The sequence below is a fragment of the Scyliorhinus torazame genome, chromosome 6, assembly GCF_047496885.1.
Source record: "Scyliorhinus torazame isolate Kashiwa2021f chromosome 6, sScyTor2.1, whole genome shotgun sequence".
Lineage (NCBI taxonomy): Eukaryota > Metazoa > Chordata > Chondrichthyes > Carcharhiniformes > Scyliorhinidae > Scyliorhinus > Scyliorhinus torazame.
This window is the reverse complement of record NC_092712.1, coordinates 266304714-266317453: the sequence shown is the minus strand read 5'-3', so window position 1 is coordinate 266317453 and position 12740 is coordinate 266304714. Positions and strand designations below refer to the sequence as shown.

General features: G+C 47.0%; 1 protein-coding gene across 4 annotated transcripts in view; it reads right to left on the bottom strand.

Annotated features, from left to right (window-relative positions):
• Positions 1–12740, bottom strand: part of LOC140425414 (N-acetyllactosaminide beta-1,6-N-acetylglucosaminyl-transferase-like) — a 163547-nt gene that overhangs the window by 138663 nt on the left and 12144 nt on the right. For all 4 annotated transcript variants that reach the window (XR_011947851.1, XR_011947852.1, XR_011947853.1 and 1 more), the window contains exon 2: positions 1774–1869. Coding sequence is in view for 1 of the 4 variants with exons in the window: in XM_072509668.1 (XP_072365769.1) it covers positions 1774–1869 (96 nt within the window). In the remaining 3 variants the exon portion in view is untranslated. The remainder of the gene's footprint in view (positions 1–1773; positions 1870–12740) is intronic.

The following is a 12740-nucleotide window of genomic DNA, read 5'->3' as shown; positions in this document are numbered from 1 at the left end:
ACCCTTAGTGTCCAAAGATGTGCAGGTTAGATGGGGGGAATAGGGCAGGGGAGTGGGCCTAGGTGGAGTTCTCTTTCAGAGGGTCAGTGCAGACTCAATGGGCTGAATGGCCTCCTTTTGTACTGCAGGAATTCTATGGTTCGACCTTATTTGCGGCTCCCAATCTTTTCCAGTTGGATCACATTGACATGAAAAAAGTCTAAAAATTAAATCAAGTAAGAGGTATGTTTTTATTGTGGGGTTTACAAGCTAATCTTTATGTTACAGTTCAAGGTCTCAAATGATTATCTGAACAAAACATCATTATGCTGTAGATAAACCTACTCAAGTGTCATAGCTACACCATGATTGATTCAAGGTACAGGTTATATGGCTGTTACCATTATTACTTCCCAATACAGCAGAGAGGAGTAATACTGAATGTACTCTTACATTAGGTCTATTTAATTTCATTTTTCTTTTGTTGATGGATAAATGGAATAAATATATTTTGTTTTATATGTAAATTTTGCATTCTACCAGAGACGCAAAACAATTTGCCAAGTTTTCAGTTTAGAATGTTGAGTTTGCAATTTCCAGTAGCAATTTGCTTAAAGCATAAAGCTCTTCAGGTTAAAAATAAAAGGTCGTCAACCCCTGGTTTCCACACTCTGGGTTTTAAAACTCTTGAGCAGCCTTGCCACAAACTGCTCCACCTTCACTTGTGCAGGGCAGATGTGGCATATTGAGACAAGACAGCATGTCAGGTGTTTGGGTGGGGGGAAAACAACAGGCTGAAATGGAGTGGAGATCCCAGTCCCATATATTCCTGCGGCAGTATCCCTATCCAGCACCATTGCCACATGAGACCAGGTGGTGAAGATCGGTGACAAGTTCCAAGGCCATAGAAAAGGAATTTGCTCCTGTTTCAGGTAGACAAGGCTGTGGTTGTGGCCTGCATGGACTAATTGAATAACCTTGTTTGGAGCAATTCCGTATTCTGATCTGATATCCCAACAATTCTATACCACTCACCCTTCCGGCTTGGAAACTGCCTTTGGGTTAATAGCGGATCCCAAATTTAAATACAACTAACATTCAATGAAAGCAGACCTCTAACAATGCAAAAGCTGTAATAAATACCTGTCCGCCTATACTAATGGAGGTCAGAACAGGCTTGAAGGACTCTATGGCTCACTCCCGTTTGCTACTAGTGTTCCAACTTTAGCAAGGAAGTTACTTGCAGGGCAAGCATTCAAAGGAGAAAGGAGCTGGGCTTAGCAGTATAAAAAACTGGGAGCTGACTCAAGCTGAAGCAGACCCAAGCTAACAGCAGCATAAAATGCATTATTCAACTGATATAGATTGAAGTCCAGTACAGAAATAACAAACAGAAAGATTTACTACACAAAGAGTAACGGCAGAGCTTATCAATGTGCACTCAACATCGCGTTCCCAGTAAATTAACACGAGAACAAAGCTAATTTTATCAGAACCGTAAAACCAACACAACGCCTGGCTGTTTAACACCAATAACAGACCAAGTGGTGTTTCGTCCAAGTCTTGCACACCTTAAAATGTTCTCTCCTGGGAAAAATCCAAGTTTTGAATTTATAATCATGAGATTTCATTCAAATCCTCGTGACAACCACTACAAGGCCATGAAATTATCAAGAGGTCCAGATACTGTATTTCCACAATTATTATTCATCATTATTGTAACTTTAGGCAAAAAAGTGCAACAGTGATGCTTAAGTAATATGTTGCTGCATTGTGGATTATATTTGTGCTTACCTTTACAACCATTGTGGGTCACTTGAGCCTGGTCCAGCCATTTAATTGATCTTATGTTGCCTTCCCACTCAGCATTGGGATCTGCTCCTGGTGCATCTGGTAAAAGGAATAGCACAACTTTGTTAATTTGAAGTAAATATCTTCCTCGATTCTGAAAATGCCACGTTTGCAGATGTTTCAAAGAAAATCCTATTTGTTCATGTCTAGGTAGATTGGAAATGTATCACTGGGTTTCACAGGGGCATATGTGAGCATGATGCTGCACTCGTTAATGGGAGCGGAGGCCCCGGCGGGTCCGCTGGAGGTGGAGGGAGCATACCGAGTGATGGCGCGAGGACCGAGAGCAGGAGAAATTCCTAGAGCCATAAATGAGATTCCTCCGTTTTAAGGATAGAGAGATGGTCCTTAGATGGGCAAAGAAAACTCGGAGCAGTAAGTGGGAGAACGCAGTGATCCGCGTATACCAAGACTGGAGTGCGGAGGTGGCGAGAAGGAGGGCGAGCTTTAATCGGGCCAAGGCGGTGCTTCACAAAAAGATAAAATTCGGAATGCTGCAACCGGCAAGACTGTGGGTCACATATCAAGGGAGGCACCACTACTTTGAGACGGCGGATGAGGCGTGGACTTTTATCGTGGAAGAAAAATTGGAATGAGCGGGTTATTATAAAAAAGAACGTTTGAAACAAAGTGGTGGGGCGAATATGGGGGGCGAATTTGGGGGTAAAAAGGGGGGAAAGAGGAGTTTTATGTTATTAATCCTGCGATGTGGTAACTTTTCTCTCTTCCACAGGAGGTGGTGGGGGGAGGAAAGGAGGTGGAGGAGATGGGGCGTTGGCCACTGGGGGCGGGGCCAAGGGGGAAGCGCGGGCTCGGTTCCCGCGCTATGATAATCATGGCGGGAATAGGGAAGCAGGAAGGAGGAGGCGTCGCACGGTGCGAGCCGAGGTCACGGGGGGAAGCCGAGGTCGGCCAGAGTTTGCTGACTTCTGGGAGCAACATGGGGGGTGTAACTACGCTAGTGGGGGATCTAGCGGGGGGGGGGGGATTATTGGGCTGCTGCTGCTGGGGAGAGGGGGGAGCTGGCATGGGGTGGGATGGGCGGGGGGGCACCGCCTGGGGGGGGGACAGCTGCGTGGGAACCGGGTGAGGAGCTGGAAAAAGGGGATGGCTAATCGACAAGGGGGGGGGGGTAAAAAGCCCCCCAACCCGGCTGATCACGTGGAACGTGAGAGGGCTGAACGGGCCGATAAAGAGGGCACGGGTACTCGCACACCTTAAGAAACTTAAGGCAGATGTGGTTATGTTACAGGAAACGCACCTGAAACTGATAGACCAGGTGAGACTACGCAAAGGTTGGGTGGGGCAGGTGTTTCATTCGGGGCTAGATGCGAAAAACAGGGGGGGTGGCTATATTAGTGGGGAAGCGGGTAATGTTTGAGGCAAAGACTATAGTGGCGGATAGCGGGGGCAGATACATGATGGTGAGTGGCAAACTACAGGGGGAGACGGTGGTTTTGGTAAACGTATATGCCCCGAACTGGGATGATGCCAATTTTATGAGGCGTATGCTAGGACGCATCCCGGACCTAGAGGTGGGAAAGTTGGTAATGGGGGGAGATTTCAATATGGTGTTGGAACCAGGGCTGGACAGGTCGAGGTCCAGGACTGGAAGGAGGCCAGCAGCAGCCAAGGTGCTTAAAGATTTTATGGAGCAGATGGGAGGAGTAGACCCGTGGAGATTTAGCAGACCTAGGAGTAAGGAGTTTTCGTTTTTCTCCTATGTCCACAAAGTCTATTCGCGAATAGACTTTTTTGTTTTGGGAAGGGCGTTGATCCCGAAGGTGAGGGGAACGGAGTATACGGCTATAGCAATTTCGGATCACGCTCCACATTGGGTGGACTTGGAGATAGGGGAGGAAACAGAAGGACGCCCACCCTGGAGAATGGACATGGGACTAATGGCAGATGAGGGGGTGTGTCTAAGGGTGAGGGGGTGCATTGAAAAGTACTTGGAACTCAATGATAAGGGGGAGGTCCAGGTGGGAGTGGTCTGGGAGGCGCTGAAGGCAGTGGTTAGAGGGGAGCTGATATCAATAAGGGCACATAAAGGAAAGCAGGAGAGTAGGGAACAGGAGCGGTTGCTGCAAGAACCTCTGAGGGTGGACAGGCAATATGCGGAGGCATCGGAGGAGGGACTGTACAGGGAAAGGCAAAGGCTACACGTAGAATTTGACTTGCTGACAACGGGTACTGCAGAGGCACAGTGGAGGAAGGCACAGGGTGTACAGTACGAATATGGGGAGAAGGTTGCTGGCCCACCAATTGAGGAAAAGGGGAGCAGCGAGGGAAATAGGGGGAGTGAGGGATGAGGAAGGAGAGATGGAGCGGGGAGCGGAGAGAGTGAATGGAGTGTTCAAGGCATTTTATAAACAATTATACGAAGCTCAACCCCCGGATGGGAGGGAGAGAATGATGGGCTTTCTGGACCGGCTGGAATTTCCCAAGGTGGAGGAGCAGGAAAGGGTGGGACTGGGAGCACAGATTGAAATAGAGGAAGTAGTGAAAGGAATTAGGAGCATGCAGGCAGGGAAGGCTCCGGGACCGGATGGATTCCCAGTTGAATTTTACAGGAAATATGTGTACTTGCTCGCCCCGCTACTGATGAGGACCTTTAATGAGGCAAAGGAAAGGGGACAGCTGCCCTCGACTATGTCTGAGGCAACGATATCGCTTCTCCTAAAGAAGGAAAAGGACCCGCTGCAATGCGGGTCCTATCGACCTATTTCCCTCCTAAATGTAGACGCTAAGATTCTGGCCAAGGTAATGGCAATGAGGATAGAGGATTGTGTCCCGAGGGTGGTCCATGAGGACCAAACTGGGTTTGTGAAGGGGAGACAGCTGAATACGAATATACGGAGGCTGCTAGGGGTAATGATGATGCCCCCACCAGAGGGGGAAGCGGAGATAGTGGTGGCGATGGATGCCGAGAAAGCATTTGATAGAGTGGAGTGGGATTATCTGTGGGAGGTGCTGAGGAGATTTGGTTTTGGAGATGAGTATGTTGGATGGGTGCAGCTGTTGTATAGGGCCCCAGTGGCGAGTGTGGTCACGAATGGACGGGGATCTGCATACTTTCGGCTCCATAGAGGGACAAGGCAGGGATGCCCTCTGTCCCCATTATTGTTTGCACTGGCAATAGCATTGAGGGGTTCCAAGAAGTGGAGGGGAGTACTTAGAGGAGGAGAAGAACACCGGGTATCTCTGTATGCGGATGACTTGTTGTTATATGTAGCGGACCCGGCGGAGGTGATGCCAGAGATAATGCGGAAAGTTCAGGAGTTTGGAGAATTCTCAGGATATAAACTGAACATGGGGAAAAGTGAGTTGTTTGTGGTGCATCCAGGGGAGCAGAGCAGAGAAATAGAGGACTTTCCGCTGAGGAAGGTAACAAGGGACTTTCGTTACTTGGGGATCCAGATAGCCAAGAATTGGGGTACATTGCATAGGTTAAATTTAACGCGATTGGTGGAACAAATGGAGGAGGACTTCAAGAGATGGGACATGGTATCCCTGTCACTGGCAGGGAGGGTGCAGGCGATTAAAATGGTAGTCCTCCCGAGATTCCTCTTTGTGTTTCAGTGCCTCCCGGTGGTGATCACGAAGGCTTTTTTCAAAAGGATCGAAAAGAGTATCATGAGTTTTGTGTGGGCCTGGAAGACCCCGAGAGTGAGGAAGGGATTCTTACAGCGTAGTAGGGATAGGGGGGGGCTGGCACTACCGAGCCTAAGTGAGTACTACTGGGCCACCAATATCCCAATGGTGAGTAAGTGGATGGGAGAAGAGGAGGGAGCGGCGTGGAAGAGATTGGAGAGGGCGTCCTGTCGGGGGACTAGCCTACAAGCTATGGTGACGGCCCCATTGCCGTTCTCACCGAAGAAATACACCACAAGCCCGGTGGTGGTGGCGACTTTGAAAATTTGGGGACAGTGGAGACGGCATAGGGGAAAGACGGGAGCCTTGGTGGGGTCCCCGATAAGAAATAACCATAGGTTTGCCCCGGGGAGAATGGATGGGGGATTTGGAATATGGCAAAGAGCAGGAGTAACGCAACTGAAAGATCTGTTTGTGGATGGGAAGTTCGCAAGTCTGGGAGCGCTGACCGAGAAATGTGGGTTGCCCCAAGGGAATGCATTCCGGTATATGCAACTGAGGGCTTTTGCGAGGCAACAGGTGAGGGAATTCCCGCAGCTCCCGACGCATGAGGTGCAGGACAGAGTGATCTCAAAGACAAGGGTGGGGGACGGTAAGGTGTCAGATATATATAGGGAAATGAGGGATGAGGGGGAGATTATGGTAGATGAGCTGAAAGGGAAATGGGAAGAAGAGCTGGGGGAGGAGATTGAGGAGGGGCTGTGGGCGGATGCCCTAAGTAGGGTAAACTCATCGTCCTCGTGTGCCAGGCTAAGCCTGATTCAATTTAAGGTGTTACACAGGGCGCATATGACTGGAGCACGGCTCAGTAAATTTTTTGGGGTAGAGGATAGGTGTGCGAGATGCTCGAGAAGCCCAGCGAATCACACCCACATGTTCTGGTCATGTCCGGCACTACAGGGGTTCTGGGTGGGGGTGACAAAGGTGTTTTCGAAAGTAGTGGGGGTCCAGGTCGAACCAAGCTGGGGGTTGGCTATATTTGGGGTTGCACAAGAGCCGGGAGTGCAGGAGGCGAGAGAGGCCGATGTTTTGGCCTTTGCGTCCCTAGTAGCCCGGCGCAGGATACTGTTGATGTGGAAGGAAGCCAAGCCCCCGGGGGTGGAGACCTGGATAAATGACATGGCAGGGTTTATAAAGCTGGAACGGATTAAGTTCGTCCTAAGGGGATCGGCTCAAGGGTTCACCAGGCGGTGGCAACCGTTCATCGAATACCTCACAGAAAGATAGAGGGAATGGAAAAGGCGGCGGCAGCAGCAGCAGCCCAGGGGGCCGGGGGGGGGGGGGGACCAGAAGGCCTCTCAGGGTTGTTAATATATATGTATAATATGTATAGGTCGTTGCCATAAATAATTGCATATTGGACTGTTAAATCATATTTTTGGAGAGTGTTTATCTGAGACAAGGCAGTTGCCATTTAGTTTTAGTTATATATTATTTATTCTTTGTTTATAAAACAGGTCAGTGTTATTTATACTGTTACATTATTGTGTAAAGGATACACAATGTACTGTGATGGTTGACCAAAAATTTTCAATAAAATATTTTTTTTTAAAAAGAAAAAGTTAGGCTGTGTTTGTGAATGCTGCATACACATCGGGTGTACATGCAGTGTCAGTGTCTGCAAAGTCACCCTCAGTGATGTCGCAGGCAGCTGCCTGCAGTAAAGAAGGCACAAACCAAACAGGGTGTGCCTCCCAAGGTCCCCAATATCATAGATCTTCTGCCAATTCAATTCATTCTGCACGATGAAGAAACGACTGAAGGCACTGGTTACTACAACGGCTATGGGCCCTGACAACATTCTGGCAGTTGTACTGAAACATGCCATGTCCTTAGCCAAGTTGTTCCAGTTCAGCTACAGCACTGGCATTTATCTGACAAGAGTGGAAAATTGCCCAGGTATGCCCTGACCAGAAAAAGCAGGGCAAATCCAGCCCAGCCAACTACCACCCATCAGTCTACCCTTAATCATTAAACTAAAGGATGGAGTCATTGACAGTGCTATCAAGCGGCAACCTGCTTACTGATGTTCAGTTTCTACCAGGGCCGCTCAGCTCCTGACCTCATTACAATCTTGATCCAAACTGCCTTTGACATCAAGGCAGCATTTGACAAAGAATGGCATCAAGGAGCCCTGGCAAATTAAAGTCAATTGGGAATCAGGGGGAAAACTCTCCACTGATTGCAGTAATACATAGCACAAAGGAAGATGCTTGTGGTTGTTGGAGACCAATCATCTCAACCCCAGAACAGCACTGATCATTGTGAGACCCCATTCTAACCTTTTGTCACTCTGAGCAGTTACCGTTTGTCCCACTAATATGATCAGTCCTTTTTTTAAACCTCTACCCATACAGGTTCTCTTTTCATTTTTTCAACTATGCTACCTCTATTCATTTATGGGATGTGAATGTTTATCGCCCAACCAACAAACAACAGCCCCCCCCCCCTTCAAATAACCAGCCACGGCCTTCTCCCCCACTCCACTTTCGTTAACCAACATCACTGCTAGTAGAGTGATCCCCGGGGAGAAGCTCAGGTTCCATTTTGTAAAATTCCCTACCCAAACCTGACTTTTATACCATACCAATTCATCCACCCACCCACTCCACCGCCCCTCGCATTCCCAACCATCCCCAACAATTCCTTTAAACCATCAATAACCCATACCCCAAACAGAGTAACAGATATTACAGAAATATCAAAATATAACCGGAACATCCAATGAAAAAACACTAAACACATTTCCAAAACTTAGCCTTGCAGGTGAATCCACCCAAAACATTCAAATGTCCCTTGTCCATGTTCCTTGATAAAGTTGTTCGCCTTCTCTGACGCGTCAAGATAATGGCCTCGGCCTCCATGCGTGACCCACAGGCGAGCCAGGGACACCATTCCAAACTTCACCTTGTTCCTAAAAAGAGTAGACTTGGCCTTATTAAACCTGGCCCTCCTTTTTGCCAGTTCCTCTCCCAAGACTGAGTAGATTTGAACAGTGTGGCCTTCTCATGTTTCTTTCTTCCACCTCAGGATCTTTTCTCTGTCTAAGTATCCGTGTAGCCGGACTACGATCGCCCATGGCTGCTCCCTGGCTCTGGGCTTCTTCCTCAGCGACTAGTGGGCCCAGTCCACTTCAGGAGGGCTTGCAAAGACCCCTTCCCCCCACCAGCTGCCTGAACATCTTGTTCAAATGATATTTGGCCTTCACTCCTTCTATGCCCTCAGCCAGCCCACTGATCCTCAGATTTTGTTGTCTCGAGTGGTTCTCTGCGTCGTCAATCTTGGCCTTCATCATCACCTCTGCCTCCAAGGAGGCAATCTGCCCCTCATGATTGGAGACCATCTCCTCCACCTTCTGGATCGACAAATTCTGCGCCTTCTACCCTTTCCAGAGCTGCCCGAATTGGTTCAGTCAATTTTGTCAAATCGTCTGGGACTGCCTGCCTTTTGCTTTCTAAATTCCATCGACAGGAACTCCACCAACTTCTCAGTCGTCCACTGAACGGGCAACAACGCCACAGGTCTCTTCGCCATGTGTTCCCCTCCTGCGCCAAGTGCGTCCTCTGAATCCGAAGAGTACCCTTTCCTCGACACACTCCTTGTTTGATAACTTTTAGATACTCCACACCAGAGAAGGATCTCTAATTCTTCCACAATCTCACTTTTTCACCTGCACAGCATCCACAAAATGGCCAAAAATCAAGTCCTCGGGTAGGAGCCACCTTATGTGCGAACCACAGATGGTTCAATGACAGCTTTTGTAATTGATGCATTCAATGATAGCTGGGCAATGATTGGGTTAATCTCCATACTGTGTGAAGGAAGCATAAGAAAGGATTCCCTGAGCAAAGATTTGCACAGGTTTTACATATTGGCACCATTGGTCTACACAGTCCAGAGGAGGAGCAGGACATTGTGAAAGGTACGGTTCACACCCATCTGTGAAAAATCCAAAGAGCTAAGAGCCATCTCTTGAGACTGCAAGCGAAGTTTGATTTTACTTCAAAATCACGTGTCTCGTAAAAACTTTACAAGTTGACATGTCTGAGCGAGGCAAGCACCTTATAATAATAATAATCGCTTATTGTCACAAGTAGGCTTCAATGAAGTTACTGTGAAAAGCCCCTAGTCGCCACATTCCGGCACCTGCTCGGGGAGGCCGGTACGGGAATTGAACCCGCGCTGCTGGCCTTGTTCTGCATTACAAGCCAGCTGTTTAGCCCACCGTGCTCAGAGCAACCAATAGTTTACCCCATTGGTATCAATGAAGCAGCTCAACATTGACTTGAATTCTGAGTTTCAAATCTTTTCACTATGTTAAACTTGATCACTTAGAACTAATTGTTTGAGGTATGGACACATAGTAGTTGAAAAGTAAATATAGCAGCTAAGTGTTACAGACTGGCAGAGTTTAACTTAGGCAGCCCTCCTTTCTCCTCTTACCACCTGCTCGTAAACAGAAAGGCATTTTGACCTCCCCCTTTACAAGCTTATTTCCCAACCCCTCAATTTTGGAGTGATCCAATTTTCTATTAGTTTATTTTACACATACAAAACGCAAAGTGGGTTCGTAACGTCCTCCACCTTTTTTCATTCATGCAGTAATGAGGGATAAAGAAAAGAGTAACATGGCAAAGACCACAGAGAAAACAAGAATTGTTTGCTTGAGTCCAGAATTAAAAGTTCAATGGTGCATGCCTTCACAAAGCAGCGGCTGAAACGAATGGGGGATTAAATTCTGAAAGTTAAGTCCCAAAGCACTTCACAGTTTGCTTTATAATGTTCCTGTGAAGTGCTTCGCGACTTTTTACTATGTTCATGGTGTTAAATAAATGTAAACTGTTGATAACATAACTTAATTAACTTTGTACTCCAGTCTTCTGTTGATAAAGCCAAGAATTCCACTTTTTAAAAAATAATAATAATAATCTTCATTATTTTCACAAGTAGGCTTATATTAACACTGCAATGAAGTTACTGTGAAAAGCCCCTAGTCGCCACACTCTGGCGCCTGTTCGTGGACACAGAGGGAGAATTCAGAATGTCAAAGTCACCTAACAAGCGCGCCTTTCGGGAGGAAACCGGAGCACCTGGAGGAAGCCCACGCAGATACCAGGAGATTGTCTGCGGAGTCTGCACAGGAATCGAACCTGGGACCCTGGCGTTGTGAAGCAACCGTGCTAGCCACTTTGCTACCGTATCACCCATAAAACAACATTCTCAACATGCCTGGCCAACTTCAAAGATTTGTGCATTTACCACCCCCCCCCCCCCCCCCCCCCCCACCACCACTCCCAGGTCTCTCTGCACCCTCATTGAAATTATACCACTTTGCACGTAACTGACTTGGATTTTGCTATAATTACAATAGCAAAGACATTAACACTCCCCGTTATTACAGGGTAAACCTGACAGCAATTACTGCCATCTGCACATGCCACTGTTATGAAAGAAGCTCTGCTCCACCACAGGGTGTGCTGTTGCTGTCCTCACCCATAGATGGAGCACTGAACTCACAGTATGTGGTGGCGTGAAATTTAGGGTGTTTACCATGGGCTCCTTCTGGTTGAAAAATTAGGGTTGTTAAGTTTAGTAATAAATTAATTTCTAAACAGTATAGTAAGCGATAATTACTGAACCACCTCTCTGGCCTTGAAAAAATATGGGAAACTCATTCCCTCAGAAGAAAAATAATGTTGCCAATTGTTGAAAGAAATAATTGACTGTAATGTTATTTTCCTGTCCATCTCTTCTAGCACACTCCTTTAATCACATCTGTATTTCTGAATTGCAATTTTTCTTCCTGCAAATAATTTTTAAAAAAATTTAGAGTACCCAATTCATTTTTTCCAATTAAGGGGCAATTTAGCGTGGCCAATCCACCTACCCTGCACATCTTTGGGTTGTGGGGTGAAACCCACACAAACACGGGGAGAATGTGAAAAACTCCACACGGACAGTGACCCAGAGCCGGGATCGAACCTGAGACCTTGGCGCCCTGAGGCAGCAGTGCTATCCATTGCCCCACCGTGCTGTCCTGGTCCTGCAAATAATTCAAATATTATATTTTCTGGGTTTTTTAAACTTGTTTATACCCTGTATGGTTCATCTGAGTTCCTCAATCTGATTAAAGAGCCTTGTTGCTGCTTGTCATGTTCAGACACCACAGATCTCCTGTAGAGGGAACCGCAGTGAAGCACATGCCAGATAGAAATCGGTAGATAAAAAGCCTGCAAAATTACCGCTCACCTCAGAGAGCTCAAATCCAGGCCATTATCTCTCCTCATTCTTCCAGGCAGAATGGGTCGCTTCACACCTCTCTGCATTACATTTAATCTGTCATCTGTCTATTTTGCCAGTTTATGCCCTTCTGAGGTCTGTTGCTTTCCATCTCATTGTTTACTAGTTTCATATCATTTGAAAAATTTGAAATCTGCCCTGTTTAGCCAAGTCCTGATCATTAACGTATATCGAAAGGAGCAGTCCCAAAATCAATTCCTTAGGAACACCACCACTGCTCCATCCCTCAAATCTGTAAAATCATCAACCAGTACTTTCTATCCCTTTAGTCAATTCTGTACTCATGTTGCTACTCTCCATTTAATTCCATGAGCTTTAATTTTGCTAACAAGTTTATTTTGTGGCACTTTTCCAAACACCTTTTGAAAGTCTATATACGCAACAGCGCCACCAGGTTTATCCTGCTATCCTTTCTTGAAAAGAAGAACAGGGGGTATGTTTGGAATCCTCCAAGTTTCTGTCATGACCGTCACATCCAAGGAGAGTGAGGAATGTGGCCAGCATCTCTTTAATTTCCATTCTTACTGTCCTCATCAACCAAGAATGTACCCCATCCGAACCAGCGGGAACTACTATTCCATCTCTCTATCCATTCTTTTATATTCACAATATCGCTGCCGCCTCCTCCTTTATTATTATAGTGCATTGCATTTGCCTTCACTGAAGAATAGGATAAGTGTTCATTTATTAACCCAGCCATGCCCTCTGCCTCAAAACGAAGATCGCCTTTGTCCTCCCAAATTGGCCCAACAGACTTCCGGGTGCGGCTATGCAGAGCTAGGTCGCATATTCGGTAGCTCCCGCTTGGAACGGACTTTTGGGCTCTTTTACGGGGCCCTCACGGCATTTGTTTGACATTTCCCGGTGTGGGAAGAAGACTGCAGCATTCCCCTGACAGTGTCCCCCAGGAATGTTATGTCTTTTGGCTACCAGACCCGGCAGAAACAGTAAAAGAT